Below are 21,114 nucleotides of genomic sequence, written 5' to 3'. Positions count from 1 at the left end.
ATAAACCACTGTATCTTATCAGATCACCAGAGATTAGAGCAGAATTTCAACAATAATAACATAAAGCCATCAATATCAGGGAAACTGAACAATTCTCTCCTGAATGAAAACTGAGTCAAGACAGAAATAAAGAAAAAAAGGACATTGTAGAATTCAATCAAAAGGAATACACAACATACCCAAACTCATGGAACACAATGAGAACAGTGCTATGTGGAAAGTTAATAGCTCTAAGTGCTTACATAAAAATGTGTAGCGATTTCATACTAGTAGCTTAACACAACTGAAAAGCTCTAGAACAAAAAGAAGTAGGTATACCCAAGAGAAGGACAGAGCAGGAAACAATCAATCTGAGGGCTGAAATTAATAAAATACAAAGAGCAATACAAAGAATCAGTCCAACAAAGAGTTGGTGTTTTGAAAAAATCACCAATATTGGTGAGCCCTTATCCAACTGAACTAAAAGGTGATGGGAATATTCAAATTAACAAAATTAGGAAAAGGGAGAGGGGACATAGTAACAGACTGAGGAAATCCAAGAATCAGTAGGTCATACTTTAAAAGCCTATACTCCACAGAATTGGAAAAGTTTAAAAAATGGATAGTTTTCTTGTTAGACACCACTTACCAAAGTTAAATCAAGATCATATAAACAATTTAAACAGACCTATAACCCTTAAGAAAATAGAAGCAGTCATTAAAAGTATCTCCAAACAATAAAAGCCCAGGGCCACATGATTTTAGTGCAGAATTCTACCAGACTTTCAAAGAACAGCTAAGGCCAATAATCCTTAAGTTATTCCACTAACATAGAAATAGAAACATTTCCAAATTCTTTTTATGAGGCACAGTCACCCTGATACCCAAACCACACAAAGAATCAACAAGAAAAATGAACTACAAATATCCCATATGAACATAGAGGCAAAGAATACTCAATAAAATTCTTCAAACTAAATCTAAGAATACATTAAAACATCATCCAAATTGACCAAGTAGGCTTTATTCCAGAGTTGAATGGATTGTTCCACATGCAAAATCAGTCAATTTACCATATAAACAAACTGAAAAAAAAATGATCATCTCATTAGACAATAAAAGCCATTGACAAAATCCAATACCCCTTCATGACAAAAGTCTAGGGGAGAGTAGGGATACAAGGGACATACCTAAATATAGTAAGAGTAATTTACACCAAGCCTATAAACAACATCAAATTAAATGGAAAGAAACTCAATGCAATTTCACTAAAATCAGGAACAATGCAAGGTTCTTCATTCTCTCCATATCTATTCTGTAGAAAAACAACCATAACAGAGGAGGTGAAATACATACGTACATATTTATAACAATAAATAACCCAAAGATTACTGAAGAAAAGGATATTACATGTTTCTGGATTTGCCAATGGATTTTAAGGTTAACAACCAAAGATAAGTTATTAAGTCAATGTATGTGGGATTTTTAGCAAAGACATCAAAAGCATATTCCGAAATAGACAGCCTATTCAACAAAAAGTCCTGCCAAAACTGGATGTCTAATTTTGGAAAAATAAAATATTGCTCACTCTGCAGAAAATCAATTTAAAATGAAGAGACCTTTATTTAACATTGGAAATGCAAAAAATACATTAGCTAATATCAAACTCAATTGTATACACACAGAAACCACATACATCATATCTACATTTTACATAAAAAAAACATCATCCACAATACAAAAGGTTATACTGATATTACATCTGTGTTTGTTCATATGGCTGTGGGCAAGGTAAAAAGAAGAGAGGGAATGCTTCTCAGAGAAAGTGGCAAAAGGGAGGATAATAATGGAAAAATACATGACTCATATACATTAAATGTCACATTTGAAACTTTTATTTGCCATGAAGATTTAGTAACCTAATGCAGTGATAAAATATGCACAAAAGAGCAACTAGAAAAGGTTTAATTTGGATCATAGTTCAAAATCACTGTCTACCATGGCATCTTAACCAATGTTCTATTGCTGTGAGAAGCCACCATGACAAAGATAAATTTTATAAGAAAAAAAGCATTTAACTGGGGCTTGTTTACAGTTTCCCAAGTTTTGTTCATTATCATTATCATGGGGAGCATGGTGGAATGCAAACAGACTCAGCTAGAGAAATAGCTGAGAATTCTACATCTGGATATATAGTCAGTATAAAGAGCAGGACACTGGACCTGGGTTTTTGAAACCTCAAAGCCTACTCCCAAAATGACACACTTATACCAGTGATGCCACATTTCTTAATCCTTTTCAAGTAGTGTCATTACTGGATGGCTAAACATTCAAATCTACAGGCCCTTGGGGGCAATTCTTATTCAATCACCACAAGTGGTGAGAAAGTTAAAACAACAGGAGCTTAAAGCAACTGGTCCTATTCCAGCCACAGTGAGGAAGCAAGAGATAGATGAAGAGTGTTCTCTCCTTATACCATCCAGCACCTCAGTCAAACAGATGCTTCCAAGCACAATCAACAGGTCTCCTGACTTCAATTAAATTAATCAAAATAAGCCCTGCAAATGAAAAACCACAGGTTTTCCTCTCTAGAGCTCACTGTGTGAACAACTGGGATTTAAGTATTACTTCTTAAACCTTGTCTATATAAACACAATTCAAAACATAATTTAAGTTTATTTTGACACTGTCCACATATGTATGTGTGTGTGCGCGCCCATGCATAGAGATCAGAGGACAACCTTCAGAGGTAATTTCCTCTTTCTAACTTGTTGTTACTAAGAATACTAATACAGCCACAGCCAGGATACAAAGTGAATAAATAGTAATATATAACAAATAAAAATTTTTAAAAAACAAAAACAACAACAAAAAGAATACTAATATAGTTGTTGCTCTTGGTAGCAATTAAGTTTATTCCCAAAACCATCATACTAGCTCCAGCTACAAAGCTTTAAGTTATAACATTCTCTCCCTTTTTCATACTCTTACACTCATCTCATAAGTAAAATAGGATCCAACTTGAAAAGTTCACAAAAGTACTGAACAGTTTGAAGAGTATGACAGACTCCCAGCCCACATCTCATGTGAGACTCAAGGTAAACTGTCAGCTCCTATAACATAAAAACTAGTGACTACCTGTACCACACATTGGCATAGAACATTCTGATCCCAAACAGTAAAAACAAAACAAAAACAAACAAACAAACAAAAAAACAAAACACATGACAGCAAGGAAGGATCAGCTCCAAATCCAGGACAAAAACACAATGTGACAGCTCCATTTTTGACATCTGGGACTTCTGCTGCCTTGGGGTTGACTCCAAAGGACTCACGTGGTCCCACCCTTCCACTTAACAAAAGACACATAGCCTCTCTCCTAGTCATGCTCCACTCACTGCTAGAAGCTTTCCTTAATAGATTCTATACTTCCCTCTCTCATAAAGCTGGCATCTTGAATAACTGAGAGCATGTCATTATTTGGTGTTATAACAAGTTGATAGCCTTGGTCTTGAATGAGCTGCATGATTCTGGCACCAATGACTTGTTTGTTTTTTTTTTTTTTTTCCAGCACATCAAACAATGATGTTGCATTAACTCCAAGTATTACCTCACATTTTTAACACTCCCCATTAACAGAATTGATCATTTACACTGATCTCTTCTTGTCCTTACTATCTTAGGAAGGATGACATATTTACTACATTCTTTGCCTTCACATATAATTTGTTATGATGTATACATGTTGAACAAAATTACTGCCAGAGTCATATGTAGAAGGACATAGCTGAAATCTAGAGGCAACAGGTGAGGTAGAAACCACAGAGGCATGCTGCTTTCTGTGTTCACTTTGGCTTGGGTTAGCCAGCATTCTTATACCCCCAGGACCATCTGGCCAAGCGTGGCACATGCAAGGTGCACTGCCATCATCCAGTGGTCCAGATTCTCCTACATCAAGCAGCATTAATGAAAATGACTCATAGACATGTTCAATGGGCCAATCAAAACCAGTCACCTACCGAACTGAGACTTTCACATATTGATTCTCTGAAGTTGAGAGCAGAAGTGGCATACGTCATCAGGACTTGTTAAACATCTCATCAGTGAAGAGTCTTTAGTGTTGATGAAGAATAAACACATTTTCAAAGGGTTTTCCACATCATTTGGGTGTGTAGATTTGTTTTGATGATAATTAGTGATGTTATTGAAACTTTTTCATATTACTTGGGTGTGTAGAGCGTCTCACTAGTATGAAAGTCTCAGAGGACACTTCTGACATGAGAGTAAGGTAAAAACCCTTGCCCTAATCTTAGCATTTGTAGTACACCTTACTAATATGAGCCCTATGATGTGGATACAGCTAAATGCTTAACCATATTTTACATTTGCAGAGACTCCTGTGCAATTTCCTTGATGATCATCAGGGCTGAATAATAAACAATATCTTCCCAACACTCTCAACATTTGTTGGGTTGTTGCTTAGTATGAGAAATTTCTTTTTGCTTAATTTATGAGGATCCTTCAAAAGCACTGTTCCATCCTTCACAATTGTGTTGCTTCTCTTTAAGATAAATTCCAATGGATGTCAGAAAGTGTTCATTGATTAGTAAACTTTCTACATTTTTTAAATGTGTATGCCTGCCTTCCACTCTAAATTCTTTCATGCTCGTTAAGGTGTGAAATATTTTAAAGGTTTTACCACATTCTCCATACCTGCAAAGCTTATTCACAATGAAAAATTTCGTATCGTTTAGGATCTGAAGATGAGTAAAACATTTTATGAACATCTTAAATGTTTGTACTATGAACTACCTTGTGTTGAGAAATATTAGAAAGCTTATTAAAAGGTTTGCAACATTTTTTAAACTTGTGGAATTTCTCTCCAGTACGAATTATGAGGTGTTTCAAAAGTTCTTACTAAGTCCAAAAGACCTTGGCACATTATTCACACTTGTGTGGTTTCTCTCATAAATGAACTCCTTGATGTTGCTTAAGACCAGAAGACTGGTGAAACATTTTGCCACATTCTCCACACTTGTAATGTTTCTCTACAATATGAATTGTCCGGTGTCTAGAACATGCTGTGTAAGTTCTGAAGTATTTGCAACATTCTTTACACTTGTACGGTTTCTCTCCAGAATGAGTTCTTTGATGCTCCCCAAGGCTTCTAGAACTGTTGACCTGTTTGCCACATTTGTCACATTTGTAAAATTTCTCCCCATTGTGAAGTAATTTGTGCTTAGTTAGGTATGGCTTTGTAGTGAAGGCTTTTCTACAGTCCTCACATTTGTATGGTTTTTCTCCATAATGGATTACCAAATGACTAGAAATTTGACAGAAAGTGCTGAAGATCTGGCTACATACTTCACACTTATAGTGCGCTGTATGAATTCTCTTGTGTACAGACATTAAGGACGGAGTATGAAAGGCCTTGCCACATACTTTACACTTGTAGGGTTTTTCTCCTGTATGAATTCGCTTGTGAGCAGAAAGCAATGATGGAGTATGAAAGGCCTTGCCACATACTTCACACTTACAAGGTTTGTCACCTGTATGAATGTTCTTGTGGTCAGAAAGTACTGATGGAACATTGAAAGCCTTGCCACATACTTCACTTATATGGTTTCTCTCCTGTATGAATTCTCTTGTGTATAGAAAGTAATGATGGAGCATGGAAGGCCTTGCCACATACTTCACACTTAAAAGGTTTCTCTCCCGTATGGATTCTCTTGTGTACAGAAAGCAATGATGGAATACAGAAGGATTTGTCACATTCTTCACACTTATAGGGCTTCATTCTTAAATGAATTCTCTGGTGGTTAGTAAGTTGTGAGTTCCAACGAAAGGTTTTGCCACATTCTTTGCAGGGATAACATTTTTTCCCTGGTGGGTAAAGATTGAAAAATGAAGGAAAGCTGAGAAAAATGCTTTGTAGTTACAATTCTTATTTTTTTTAAAAACAAAACCATTTATTCATACTTAAATTTCCCTTTGTTTTTTATAGGCTACATTCAATTTTCTACAGCTGTACTCAATGGAGTGTAACTCAAAAAACATAATAGGTGAAAATTATGTAACCTTTCACTGAAATAAGAAGACTATGACAACATAGAACATGGAAACAAAGGAATATTAAGACAAAACATGTAAGGAAGGCATAACAAAAAGAAGGCATAAATAAAAAAGGTCTTTTTAAGACCCTTTTTAAGACTCAAGAGAATTATGCTAAAGAAAATCAAATAAATATAGATATATTATGACTTTATCTACAAAAGTAGTACAGAAGTAGTCAAACTTGGAGAACACTCATATACCTAATTTATGGATATTCTAATACAGAATTTCAGTTAGTCAAACTTGGAAAACATATGTATACATAATTTATATATGTTCTAATACAGATTTTTAGTTTTGGAAGGTATGAAAGTTAGGTTCCATAACAGAAGACTGTCATAGCAATATTAAATAAAATGTTTCAAAGATTTAAGACAGGAAGATTATGCACATTTATGAAGAAAATAAATGCTCAAGACAATCATTTTATGAAAAAATAAGTCAAGTTTACTTAGAAAAAAACAGAGCTTTGGAATCAGTGTAAATACAAGCTGACCTCATGGAAGAAAAGAACAAAGGATAGGAGACTCGAAGCCTCATAAACACCAGAATGATCTCCTCCTTTGAAAGCAAAGGACAGTAATGGAGATCCCTAAAAAATGATTTCCAACAAAGCACTGTGTTTCAATGCTCAGGATAAAGCCTGGTTTTCTGTTGGATCTTTGACCTCCCAGTCTATCCACCGACCCCCTAATTCTAAAATACCTGGGTGCATGGTGGCCGCTACTTGTCTCTTCATATCTGAGGGCTCTTGTCTTTGCTCCAAAAATGTGACCAAGTACGGTTTAGAGGAAGCAAGACCTGTTTGTGGGAAAAGAACTATCATAATTTGTGTGTTCTCCCGGTAAATAGCGTGTCCACAAATAAGGAATGAGAAGACACAAGAAAGGATTGTAGAGGATTAGTCAGAATGCTTAGGAGGTATTTAGGATTTTCATGTCCTGAGCTTCATATCCCTTAGTTATAAGGAAAAACATTAAAACTGAACAGTGTGAAATTCTCTTTAAAGTATATATACCCTGTACCACTCATTGTTAAAAGCATAAGTTCCCATTAGATATTGTACAAAGTGAGCAAGTTTCACAATGACAATTAATTAAGAATTTATCAGGGAAGGGATCCTCACCCAGGAACACAAGGTTGTTGTAAATTTCCAGCATCACATTCTTGTACAAATTCCACTGAGCAGGGCCCAGGCATTCCCACTCCTCTGCAGAGAAATAAATGACCACATCCCAGAATGACAGCATTTCCTGGAATAAATTTAAAAAAGGGTGAATAGTATTTGATTAAATTGACTAAGATTATCAATAATAACATAAATACAAGGAGGCATCAGGTACTTCTGCATACAAATCTACAGATCATTCAGAGTGAGAGGAGAGCGGAAGTGCTTCTGATATAGAGAAGTAACAACCCTCAGTACTTCTAATATAATGCTGAAATGTTACAGATGACTCATCTTTGAGGAAAGTGAATGGCAGAGAATCCTAGAAACTCTTAAGAATCATAAAATGAAGAATGAGTGCATCTAAAGGACCTACGGTTGATTCCTAGAAGGTGAAGACTAAGATGGCAAGTAACTCAGGGAATGCAGCTAGGAAACAGCCAGACTAGCATAGCTGCATTAGAATAGATGAATATCTGCCCAGTTATAGTACTTAAGGCTTGTTGAATAAATCTAATAGGGCTTTGTGTCTCATTATTTGGAAGCTAGAATGGGAGCAGAAAAAGCTTCCACTTTTAAATTTTTCCTACAGGTAAATATTCAGCTTCTAGGGATTGGAGCTTTATCTTAGATAAAACAAAGATGGGTCGAATGTATATGGCCAGAAGGACAAATAGGACAAATAAAAACATATGTAGCTAATATAGCCATGGATTTATGGGGACGTGATTTGTTTCAACAATGGAAAACAAAGATTAGTGTTCCTCCAATCTCAAAAACAAGCCATAAAATAAAGACCGCTTCTGAGAAAAAAATTAAATGGTATTTCAAGAACAATTCAGAGACCATTCAGGTCATACGTAAGCATGAAACAACAGCTGCAGAGACGTACTGAATTAGGCAGGGGAGGGGGGCACTGAATCAAACAACCTGTATATTTTAAAGATGTGTTGACCTCAGAATGGAAACCAGAATATTTGTGTTACATTGGGAAAGAGGTTTTTACCTTTGGTTCTTCAGGAGAAGAAAAGCTGGGAATATGATCAAAATTGATAAAGAATAGATTTGAACAGGAGAGACCTTCTGAATAAGGACAGCCAATAGTATACCAAACAGCTTGGTCATTTAGTCCAAAAAAGTCTAAAAATACTTTTTATTTGATCAAGCAAGAAAAATAAAAAATAATACTATTTTCAAATGACAATCTACCAAAGGCATAATTGTTTTACTGACATGAAATGAAAAATGGGTTTGCTTAAACCATGTGTCTTAATTCCATGTTAGAAAGTTAGACTGTAGATTGCCATGTGGCCCACACAATCTTGGACATCAGCTTTTGAGATTTCTTTTTAAATAAAAAAAACATATTATTGTTGTTTTGTATTAAAAACACAGTTAAGAAATTTAAAATGTTTAAAGGGTTAAACCCTTTAAATTCAAAGGGTTATTACAGGTCAAACTTATTTTCTAAATCTCTAAGAGTTGGAGGATTTGTAGTTAAGATAAAATATTTGAGCAGGGTATGGTGTTCCATGCCTTTAATTCCAGCAGGGACAGATGAATCTCTATAAATTAGTTGTTTTCTAAATTCTACAGTTACAGTGAACAAGGTAGGTGCCACACACCTTAAATCCCACTACCTAGGGATGAAAATCAGACATAGCTCCTAATTGGTATGTCTGCACACTAGAATGATCACATGTCATATTTATAGAAACCCTTTACAGGGCTACTAGAAAGGCAGATAACTTCCAATGGGGACAGGAACAAAGAACCGCTTTTGAGACTGCCAGTAAGCTCATCTCCATGAATTAAACTCCGATCAATATTGAACCAGTTGATACCCTAATTATGGATATCATATTTGTTGATGAATTTGCAACTGGGGACATTCATAAAGCAAAAAGGAGTCCACCAACATTTGCCTGTGGGCTTCTATTGCAAATGTTTTCCATAAAGAAAGAAAAAACATTCTCTCTCTGAGAAACAAATCTGGGCATTTTATGAGGCACGAAGAACTTTAAACTCAGTCATTGCCAACGACCCTATGGTTGTAAGGGTACTCCTTACAATAATGAATTGGATCCTTTGGAAGGCAGAGTCCTTTACAGGCTTAGTAGTAGAACTTGTACACAGCTGAAGACTTTTGTGACCAGAATATGGTAGCAAAGGTGTCTGTGCCTTTCCTCACTGAGGAAACAGCTCAGTTGCCTATAATCCTCATCTCTAAACTGCTCACCCCTTCCCCAAAAGAGATACCTATTAAATTGTTGGGACCAGCAGAATGGTCACACTTGGCATAGTTTACTGATGGTTCATCAACCAGTGATGGAACCAAAATTAATGGAAAATGGCAGCCTATAGACTGGGAGATGGAATGGCCAACACCAAGGAAGGAACCACAAAATCAGGGCAGCACTATTGGCTGTAAAACAAACAACTAGGAAAGCAAAGTGAAAATCTTTGCCCTCTATGATTCATGGTGTGTACACATGGTATAGCTATATGGTCACCAAAATGGAAACCCACTAACTGGCAGATAAATGGTAAAAAAATCTGGTCATGAAAGGCATGAATGGAAATGGCAAAACCTAGCAAAACTTATCAAAGACATCAAATTTTATGTAGCTCATACAGGCAAGACAGACAAAACATCTGAAAAATAATAAAACAATGGAAAAAATTTTGTTTGATTAAGAATAGCATATGAAATTTTGCCAGGTTAAATTCAGAATAAACCAGCAAGAACGATACATTATACATTAAAAAAAACAAAAAACAAACAAACAAAAAAACCTTGGAAATTTACCTCTAACTCTAAAAAGTAAGGGGAAAAGGAAAACTAAATTCAACCAGGACAACCCTATGAGAGTAACTATTATAAGGAATCCACAGCCAGACAGTGGGTCACACCTTTAATCCCAATACTTGGGAGGCAGAGGCAGGCATATAAGAATTACAGTGATTTAAATTTAAAAGCCATTTTTAAAAAGCAGGCTGGAATTCAAAGTGAATGTCCTTTGTGATCTACAAATAAATACTCATAAACTTTAAATTTATATATAAAGAGAAAGGGGAATATAGGTACATTTATACACACACAGTAAGCTATATTTAGTTTCAAATTTTCAAAATTATTTTTAAAATTTTCAGTTTGAAGAAAACACTTTCACTGTTGCCAAAAAACATCTTGCCCTAGGAAAGATATAACCTGACAAAAAAGGACCCGCACCCAGAGTTAGGGTTGGGGCAGGGTTTTGCTGTTATCTTTCCAGGAGAATATAAGCATCCTCCTCCAACAACAACAAAAATCTGGAGACCACTGGACAAGTGAAACATCTGAAGAAACAGGAGGGATTATCAAGAGAAAATGTCATAAGAAAAACAGTAAATTGGCCAAGAGGTATCACTCACCTCCAGTTTGTCTCTGCTGCCCTCTACAGATATAAGTGGCAAATGCTCTTTATGTGGTTCCAATTCAGCTACAAATGAAAGCTGGCTTTTGGGTTGGAGTGTGGCTCTCTCCTCTAAACCCATGCATGCTTGTTAAAGGAAAATCCAAAACCTCTGTCCAGCTGGTATCAGACAGAGGAAAGCAAAGAATAAGGGACTACTCTATTGCTACTAATCTTATAATTTTCTGGTCTCCATTTCACTCTTTAAAATCTTTGTAAGGTATAAATATTATCTCAAAATCCATAAGATTATTATAATACATAAGCTTTCAGTCATGATATGAGATATGAGTAGTCATACAGAGTACTAACTAATTCTAGAAATATGCTTCATGTAGCTTCCTGGATATGTTTTCAACTTTGAGTCTTAAGCAGGTTAACTAGGAGCAGTGTTTAAAATGTACTTAAGAAACTGTGGTTCTCAAATCTTTCAGAAATCTGCTACATATATGGCATTTAAAATGCTTAAATTTTGTAAAGAAATTTTAATTCAGAACATGGCTGCTCTGGCAAGAGATCAGGTCCAAAGACCTTCTAGGTCTGTGTGATCTGGCTGGAATACAAATATGCCTTTAATCCAGGAGACAGCAAATCTGAGTTCAAGGCCAGCCTGGTATACGGGAAGTTTCTAGTATAGAAAAGCTCAGGTCCAGGCATGGTGGTTTACGCCTTTAATCCTAAACAATGAAGGTAAAGATAATTTGTAGAAGGAAGCACCCGTGTTTGAAAGTGATGACTAATTGAATGGTAGAAAAAAAAATGCTGAATCAGAGAAAGATTTGACAGAATAGCATAAACCCAAATCTGAAAAGAAGAGAGAGAAAAGGGAAGCTACTTAAGGGACAATGCAAAAAGAGAGAGAAAGAGAGAGAGACAGTTTTACCAGGACAGTAATAGAGAGTTTTCAGAGATAGAACTCAGGTGAAGACTGAATGAGCCAGAGAATAAGAAGGATTTGGAAGATTAGAGCATATTGCTTTAGTTAGTATGAGGCCAAGCAGAGCAATTCAGGGACCAAGAGAGAAATCAGATTGAGTAAGTCAGCTGGAAGAGGAGTTTGAGCCAGAACAGCTGAGTTGAACCAGCCATCCCAGAGCTCAAGAACAAGAACAGGTGAGTTAATTTAACAGTAAGTCTCAGAGGGTGAAAACTTTCTAGACCTAGGTTAGATTGTGTGGATGCAAGAAACTGCCAGGACTATGCCTAGGTTAGCAGAAGGAGGCAGTAATCCTTGGAGACAACAGATGAATAAAAGTTCCTTTTACAAAGTTTTCTACAATAAACTGTGTCCATTCCTAACAGTAACCTTAGAGGTCTCCAAGATGATGGGGCCCTACAACAACAAATCCACCTGGATTGTGGTAATGCTAACCACTGGGAAAAACTGCCCCATGACTTTTCTGCCACTAGGTTCTGCGCAAACAGTGGACATCAAGCTGACAAACACCCAAAGATCAGCTTTGAACTACAAACTGTTCAGGACATTCAAATTACTGAGTTCATATGAGACTGATAAATATTTTTACAGAACTTCTGAACTCAAAAGTATTTAATCCAAAGACTATTAAATACAAAAAAGCTGGACATTGTGGAAAGCTTGGCAGAAATAGCTTCATTGTTATAAATAGCTTTCTTGTGTTGGAGTTACAATCTATCCTTTTTATTTAGAGAAAAGGGGAGCCATGTTGCAGGATATTTGATCACACTGTGAACCTGGAGATTGTGTTTAATGGAAAAATATGTTCCTACTTGTGGTGTACTTCCTAATAAACTTTTCTTGCCTTTGGGTCATCAGTCTATACAAGACCTCCTGGACCCAGTTACAGCTTTTGTCTTTTTTATGACTCTTCTTTATTTCTCACCCATGGTCTAACCATTCCACCTCTAGACACTTTAGTTCCTTATTCCTATGGGTTCAGGTCAGCATCAGTACCCTAAGATTCCTTCAGTTTATTTAAATGAAGTTGAACACCCACTGACCAAGGTTTCTCCAGGTTTCTTCTTCCTGATGTTACCGGCCGATGGGATAAAAATTACATCTCACTTGATTTAAAAGCTTTCAACATCTGACTGACATTGTTAGATTTCTAGGGCAGCATAGAGAGCCAGGAAGGCTGACCTTCTTCAACATTACTGGTCATCTACAACCAGAGAGGAATGTTTTGGGGGACAGCCTGTTTTGACTCAGATAATCTGTTTTGGGGCTGGAGAAATGGCTTAGTGGTTAAGAGCACTGTTTGCTCTTCCAAAGGACCGAGGTTCAACTCCCAGCACCCACATGGCAGCTCACAACTGTCTGTAACTCCAGTTCAAGGGATCTGACACCTTTGCACTAATGCACATAAAATAAAATTAAATAATTTATTAAAAAAAAAAGATAATCTGTTTTGACTAAGCAGACAATACCAGGAAGGAGAGACTGCAGACCTGCAGGGGCCACTTAAGCACCATCAACTACCTCATTCTGAAGACCCTCACCTGCCTCTCTAAAACCAGCCAGTTTTCCCACCTCACAACAATCTCCATCCCACACTTTTAGGAGAGTTGGTGTCCTTCTCTCTGAGTACTCATAAACAGTCTGTTATAGTATGTTATTGATATTTACCAACGGTTTATCTTCTTGTAACGCTGCTGTTAATCCTCAGCAGCTGTAAAACCAAATCACCACACAGAGACTGGGTTTTTAGTTAACCTAGAACACAATGCTGGGCAATATTTACTCCCTCCTCAACCTCCAAGCCCTCAGTTTCCTAACATTTAGATTTCCCACATTATACTTGCTTTTTGTGAAATCTTAGGTCTGGTTCATGCTCCAAGTCCTCCAAGCTCTCTCCTCCAGCTCTGCTCTCCTCCAGCTCTGCTCTCCCCCAGCTCCTCTTCCTTCTCGCCCCTTCCTGTTCTCTAGCTCCTCCCCTCTTTCCTGTTCTCTGGCTCCTCCCATTGCACAACATTGTATCTAGTTGCTTTATTTGTGTCCTGTTTACACAAGAGTTGAGACAGGATGCTTATAGTGAGTATCACAATACAATATCCAGATTGAAACCAGAGAGTTGGGGGTAGGGAAATCAGCATTTGAATTAACAAGGGTAAGGCATATACATTTCAAAAGAACATTATACCAACATTTCCCCCTTTAAGTCCAATAAAAGGCTCCTTTTCTTTCAATACAATAATAATTATGAAAACTGTTAGGTAAGATCTACACGTGCAATGTCTAGTCCATGTGTATTTAGCGCATGGAGAGGGTATCTTAGGAGAAAGTGTCTGATTATCCTATCTATCTTGATAAGTTTAAAGTTCTATACCTAAATTAACTTTTATCCTTATTGGTATTACCTATATAAAAAGATTTCTTAATTTCTAAACAACTTAATCTTTAATGTGATACTGTAACTACTTGGTCTTCAACCCAATCAGAGACTTGAGAAGGAATAAAATTAGTTATGAGAGTAAATAGGAAGTGTATGTTAGCAGCTTCCAAAAAATAAAAAATTGACAGAGACAGTTTGCTGCTGAACAGTTAGTCACCCATAACTCTCTATAACGTTGGAGCATCATCTTCAGCCTTCTGGCTCAGAATATTTTGACAGACATATACATGAAGCAGGAACTATTTAGGACTTGCTTACCCTGTCTTGGCAGAGTTCGGTAGTCGACTTGTCCTGCATTTAAGCTTGCCCATTTTAGGCAGAATTTGTCTGTTGTGAAGCAAGGGTATTTTCTTTACCCGAGTGCCATGTTTGCCACATTTGAAGCCATCTCCATATGGAGGTTCTTCGATGCTCATTATCTTCTTTCAGGTAGGCGGGGTGCTACCAGGAAATGACTTGTCTCATTGTCAAAGAATCTTTAAAATAATAAGAACATTTTAAATGCCATATTCTGTAGGTCTCTGAAGTTTTTGAAGACTACTTATCTTTATGTAATCGTTTTGAATACAAAATCATATCTATCTGTCAAACCTACGAGATATACTCCTGTGATAAATTAGTGTCTGAAATGACTATGAGTTGAATAACTAATAATTAACTTGCATACCTAATATACTAACCACCTTTTAATAATAGTTTAAAAGCATTGGAAGTAACCTTGACTTTCTATCAATATAGTAAAGCTTATACCAATGTATTAAAAATACTTATTTTTACATCATTATGCAAAATCCTATACTAGAGTTAAAATTAACCTTATTTGGTAATAACAAATAAAACCTTAAGTTGAGTAGATTCAATAATCTACCCTTTTTTCTATTTTTATAAAATATCCCTGTATATTCCTTGTTTTACTTTGAATAAGACAGTTAATAATAAACATCTCCCAATGACAATGAAATTTCGTAGCCATAGCAAACAACCAAAAACATACCCAACCCCCTTTAAAGGAAATTGGACGCCGTTCTCATGAGTTTCTTCTAGCTGACATTGTGGACATGTAGAAATCCTGTAGAGGGCCCAAATAAAAATGGTTAATTAAGCAAGCAATAACATTTGTGGTCCAATAACATTTGAATGTTCAGAAATTTCAGGCTTAATAAAAGTCCTTTTTGGAACAGTCTAAAATGCTGGACCAGTTAAAATTAGTAGCTTTCTTCAAAGTTCTTTTGGGAGCAGGCTTTGATGTGAAACAGCAGTTGAAGAAGTTGAGGCAGATACAAGCAGAATGCTGGAACATGCAAGATGCTGGAACAGATGTGTCAATGTCCCAGCATGCTGAAGAATGATTCTGTTAGGTTTGATCCAGCATCTCTGGTGTCCAGTTCTTTTGTTCTGCAAACATATAATTTCTCACAAGCATTATAGAGTTCTAAAATTATAAATGTATGAGATGTGCAGGATGAAAGTAAACAGTAAGCCATTTTTAATCTATATCAATTAAAAGGTTAGCACAATGCATTTTGAGGATATTATAGCCAAGGATTTATTGGCCAAGTATTGTTGAAGTTTTTGGCTGGAGACACATTTTTATGTCTCAGTTTTAGAGTTGTTCCCATGTAAAGGGATTAGCAATATAAGTTATTATTATTATTGAACATACAATCATTATCATCAAAATAAGGTTAGATAGATTAAAATATCTTTTTGGGCTCTTGCATGCCTGTTGTAGTAGGCCACGTTGCTACCTATTTCCCTAGAGAAGCCTCCCATTAGAGAGACAAGCTGGTTGCCTTGAGCAATAGAAAATGCATGTTTTAAGTAAACTTTACATAAACTCCTTTTTAATTTAGAATATAAGCGTACCGTAGGTTTTTTGTACCTGTTTTGAGGTTTAGCCCTAGATTTTTATATATGTTGTAACTATTTGTCCTATCCCCTTGTTTATATAGAATGGGCAGTTACACCTTTATAGCCAAACTTTATTTAAATTCCCTCTTACCTTTAGCATATAAGCATACCCTAGGCATCTTGTACCTGGGCTTTACATTGATAAGCATACCCTAGGCATCTTGTACCTGGATTTTACAATGTTTGTGGCTATTTTTTGGCTTGTCCCTTATTTATATAGGATGGGCAGTTACGCCTTCATAGCCAAACTTTATATAAACTCTCTTACCCCTTAGCATTAAGTATATCCTAGGCATCTTGTACCTGGACTTTACATTGATAGTGGCTATTTTTTGGCTTGTCCCTTATTTATACAGACTGGACAGTTATGCCTTTATAGCCGAACTTTATATAAACTCTCTTAGTATTAGCATATAAACTCTCTTACCCTTAGCATTAAGTATATCCTAGGCATCTTGTGCCTGGACTTTACATTGATAGTGACTATTTTTTGGCTTGCCCTCTTTTTAATACGGGATGGACAGTTTTGTGTTTTTTTTTAAACATATGAATATAATTTTTGAGTTTTTAGGACTAAACTAGGTTGGCATGTACTTTGCCATCTTTAAGCCTCTTGTGTCTTTTTTTACATTAAGCATGACCAACATTTTCCCCCGTGAAAATGTTTCACGTTTAAAAGGATAAGGTAGTTTCCAGAGCAGTGTGACATTATCTCTCTTTATATAAACCTAAAATATATGTGAATCCAACCTTTAGAACAGTAAGGACATAACATCTATTATTAAGAAAAAAGACTTTACATGGTAACCTTAAGGAAAAATTTTGTCAGTTTGAATCTTAGACTATCTATCTCTGTAAGTGGCTAAACAGCAGGAGTTGCCATCCTGGTTTTTATTATGTAAATAAGCTTGATCCAGAACTCAGAGACCTGCCTATTTCTTTTTACTTTGTGTTGGGAAGAAAGTCATGTGCCTTCACCAACTTGTTCAGATATATATATTTTCAAATTAGTATATTTGTAACTCAAAGCCTTTAAATGAAAATCAGCAAAGAGAAAAGAAAATTTTAAGTTTGGGGTCAGTTGTGCCAATTTACGCTGTAACAAACAAAGCCCAGTTGGTTAGTTTAGTTGCTGTTTCAATAAATTGGTGGACCCTTACCAGAAAGAGCTGACAAATACCTTGCAGCCAGAGAGCTTTGAATTTTAGCCGTTATTAATCTAATTATTTGGATGAGTACTATTGGCTGTAACTTAGTACCCCAATCCTTGGCTTTTTCCCCATTTTCTCCTTGAACTTTCTTGGAGAAGGCATGGAGAAGAACCAACATCATTAAACATATTGCAACCAAATCCATGAATATGACAGCCAAAATGAAGCCAAAAGGGATTAAAACATCCTCTGCCATGGCAATTCTTTATTTTACATGCAGTTTAGGCCAAACTCTGTCTAGAGGTTTGAATGCCTCCAGTTCGTTTCTTTCCTGGCTGTGGAGCTGAGCCAGTTGAGCCAGCCACAGTATAAAAGACCCATGATAGTTTACCCCTTAGTTAAACTGCAGCAGCAGCCAGTTTTGTTATGAAGGTCTCAGGTCTGCCCACAGGAGGCTGTCTTTTGCTCCTGGGCTGGTTTAAGAGCCTCTCTTAAAGAGTCAATAACTGACCTGGGAGTTTTTAGGTTTTAAGTTTGGTTTGCATCACTGGGAGCTTATTCCCCCTACCAAATTATGATAAAGTAAGATTTAAAAGGTGTGGATTCTTAGATTAGTTGGGCGCCATTTGTTGTAGGCGACTATTAATATTTACTATGGGTTTATCTTCTTTTAACGCTGCTGTTAATCCTCAGCAGCTGTAAAACCAAATCACCACACAGAGACTGGGTTTTTAGTTAACCTAGAACACAATGCTGGGCAATATTTACTCCCTCCTCAACCTCCAAGCCCTCAGTTTCCTAACATTTAGATTTCCCACATTATACTTGCTTTTTGTGAAATCTTAGGTCTGGTTCATGCTCCAAGTCCTCCAAGCTCTCTCCTCCAGCTCTGCTCTCCTCCAGCTCTGCTCTCCCCCAGCTCCTCTTCCTTCTCGCCCCTTCCTGTTCTCTAGTTCCTGTTCTCTGGCTCCTCCCATTGCACAACATTGTATCTAGTTGCTTTATTTGTGTCCTGTTTACACAAGAGTTGAGACAGGATGCTTATAGTGAGTATCACAATACAATATCCAGATTGAAACCAGAGAGTTGGGGGTGGGGAAATCAGCATTTGAATTAACAAGGGTAAGGCATATACATTTCAAAAGAACATTATACCAACAACAGTCTCACCTGTTGTTGTCAGCCTCTTTCCTGCCTTTCATCTCCTTACTCTGTGCTCACAAATATAACGTCATCCATACTGTCACAATGATCGTATTTCATCCTTTAATGTAGCTGAATAGTATCCCAAATTAAACATGTGCACAATGCCTTGATTTACTTTTATGATTTAGTTAAAATTCATGCAAACTAAAGAACTTCATTTCCAACCTCATTAAGATGACCTCAAAGATCACAGAAAAGAGGACCATAATGAAAAATAACATGTGTGTGTTAAAGAATATAGAGTTGTTTTATAACTGAAAAGAATAAAGGAAACTGTTATGAACCCAGACACACAAGCCTGATAAAACAGTACTTACGTTTGGTGCAGGTAGGCTGATGACTTTCTCCTACAGACCCTATACCTAGTTCTCAGAAAAAATAAGCCATATGAAATGTCAAACCAGCATCTTCCCTCAATACCCTACAATTTCTGTAGAAATATTTGCTAATACACATTGCTTAAATGAACAATAAGACACAGATTTTAATAGTACAACCATAAACTTCATCAAAGACTACAAAAAGTCTAGAAAAGGCATGAATAAACATCTCATTAACGACAACACACTTAAGAGAATAAATGCTTGAGTGATGCCCAAGAAAAGAAAAACATAAAAATGGTGGAAATGACAAGGAAAATCCAGGATTTGAAACTGGAATTCAATAAAGAGAAACACTGAAGAGGACTCACCTGCAATGAAGGTAGAATTGAAAAGCTCAATAATCCAAGAAGAAAATTCAAAAAACAAAACACAAAAAAAACCTTACAATAGAATAAATCAGCAAAAGATAGGATGTCAGGAGTTACAAATAAAGTAGATGATCAAGATAAAATAAGAATATGAAATAACTAAGGAAAAATCTGCAGCAGCAAAAATATAGAAAATGTAGATACTGTGAAGAGACCAAAACTTTAAATTATAGGCACAGATGAAGACAGTGGTAGATGTGGTTATCATTTTCCACTTGTGAAGCTTGAATTCTGTTCTGGAAAATTTCAGGAAAAATTAGAGTAAAGCACCATGTGGTCAAGACAGAAAATAACAGAGATGAATATGTAAAGATAATGAACATTCTCTGCAAATAATGGAAAAAGTCAAACAACACAAATAGAAAAACCTTTCCCCATTCAGTAATGCAAAAGAGTTTCTAGTCACCAAAACATGATGTCATTAAGAGAAAGATGTTAATGGAAAATTGAAATTTAAATTTTAAACAGTCAATAGAACTTCTCAAAGCACATGTATAAGTTTTGATAATCTGCAAGATGTCAATTGGATGGATTTCTGTCAGGTCGCTGGTACGCAGAAATGAGAGGAACATGAGGAAGTAATTACTACACCCAATAGAATATGTGTTAAAGAATCTTTTTAAAACACAGGGTCTCATATAGGCTAGGCTCACCTAGAATTGGCTAGGAAGCAGGGGATGACTTTGAACTCCGGGATGACTCTTCCCAGAATAGCAGATGATAGACATCATAGAATAGGCTTAAGTTTACTTTTCAGTCATTGGGCTGCTTGCTTAAAACACACACACACACACACACACACACACACACACACACACACACCTCTTTCTCTTTATATATATTGCCTGTAAGTTATATATGAGCATGCTGCTGTATCTTTACATTGTCAAGAAGCTGTTTTGCTCTACAAGGCAGTGAGCTTTTCCCACTTCATATGCTGTTATTACTTTTTCCTACGCATTAGCAACATTAGCTAGGGACTGTCTATTATTTTAAATATGGTTGGAAACTCACTGAGAATTCCAGTAGACAGGACAAGGTGGTCTGAAGCCCAAGCTTCCTAAGTATAGACTTCAATGTCATAAGCCAGTCTCCAGCTCAAAACATCTGGTTTGACTGAAGAGTGACAATATGTGCAAGGTCACTGGAGACAGGGAGAGCAGATGTGGAGGAAAATCCTAAGAACCCTGTGTCTGGCTGAGAATGAGAACTCTTGGGAGGAGGCTGTCTGCAGAGACTGATGTCCCATGTGGGTGTTCAGGGCTGTGCAGAGACTGGAATGTTGCAGGTTCAGGGAGTCGTTGCCTTACCTTGGGCTGGTTTTACTCTTCAGGAAATCAGTCCTTACCTCACTCTGAAGTCGACCAAACAGCTTGTGACAAAAGATAAAAACCTCCTAGAATCCACTGACTTGGCAGAACATGAGCTTCTATCAGGCCCAAACTAAGAATTCATCAAATAGTATCTCAGGCAAATAGAACTGCTCTTCCATCTTACAGTACCTGCCTCTCTGGAGCACCCACCCCTGTAGTTCAAAACTTTCTTGATTCATGACATTCTTTGTCCTGTAACACCGTGAAACTGCTTCCATGTTGGTGCTAGAAATTTAGGGTGACCTAAATCAGGGTTCTCAAGTCATGGATGCACAATAGCACCAGGCTAAGTGATCTCTTCACCTGTTAAGGTGAGAATTGTGGGTTTGCATTTCAGGAACCCACCGTGTAGAAGTCACTAGATCCTGAGTGTGTGCCACAACTTCCCAAGTTCATCTTGTAACATAGCACAAAAACTTGGGAAAATCTCCTAGGACTATTCAGGGAGCGTCAGTGAACCTGGATGCCACATTCAGTGAGAGTACATTTAAGGGAGCTTACACACTGCTAATCTGTAATTACGTGGATTGTGCAAGGATAGGTTCGTACCAATTCCAAGACTACTCTTGTATATAACAGTGTGTATATAAAAGTGCATTGTGGTAATTCAGATCACAGAGATGTACATTAGTGAT

The 21,114-nt window shown here is 36.7% G+C and overlaps 1 protein-coding gene across 1 annotated transcript in view; it reads right to left on the bottom strand.

Annotated features, from left to right (window-relative positions):
* Positions 1-1,582: 1,582 nt before the first annotated feature.
* The window catches only part of LOC129676293 (zinc finger protein 728-like), a 70,534-nt gene continuing 51,002 nt past the window's right edge, over positions 1,583-21,114 (bottom strand). The window contains 2 exon segments of the mRNA XM_055606633.1: positions 1,583-5,593; positions 5,595-5,846. Of these exon segments, the coding sequence (XP_055462608.1) occupies positions 4,768-5,593; positions 5,595-5,846 (1,078 nt within the window). The 3' untranslated portion in view covers positions 1,583-4,767.

This window comes from Psammomys obesus, unplaced genomic scaffold, assembly GCF_907164565.1.
Source record: "Psammomys obesus unplaced genomic scaffold, mPsaObe1.curated_primary_1811, whole genome shotgun sequence".
Classification (NCBI taxonomy): domain Eukaryota; kingdom Metazoa; phylum Chordata; class Mammalia; order Rodentia; family Muridae; genus Psammomys; species Psammomys obesus.
Note: the sequence above shows the minus strand (reverse complement) of the source record. Positions and strands in the feature narration are given on the sequence as shown.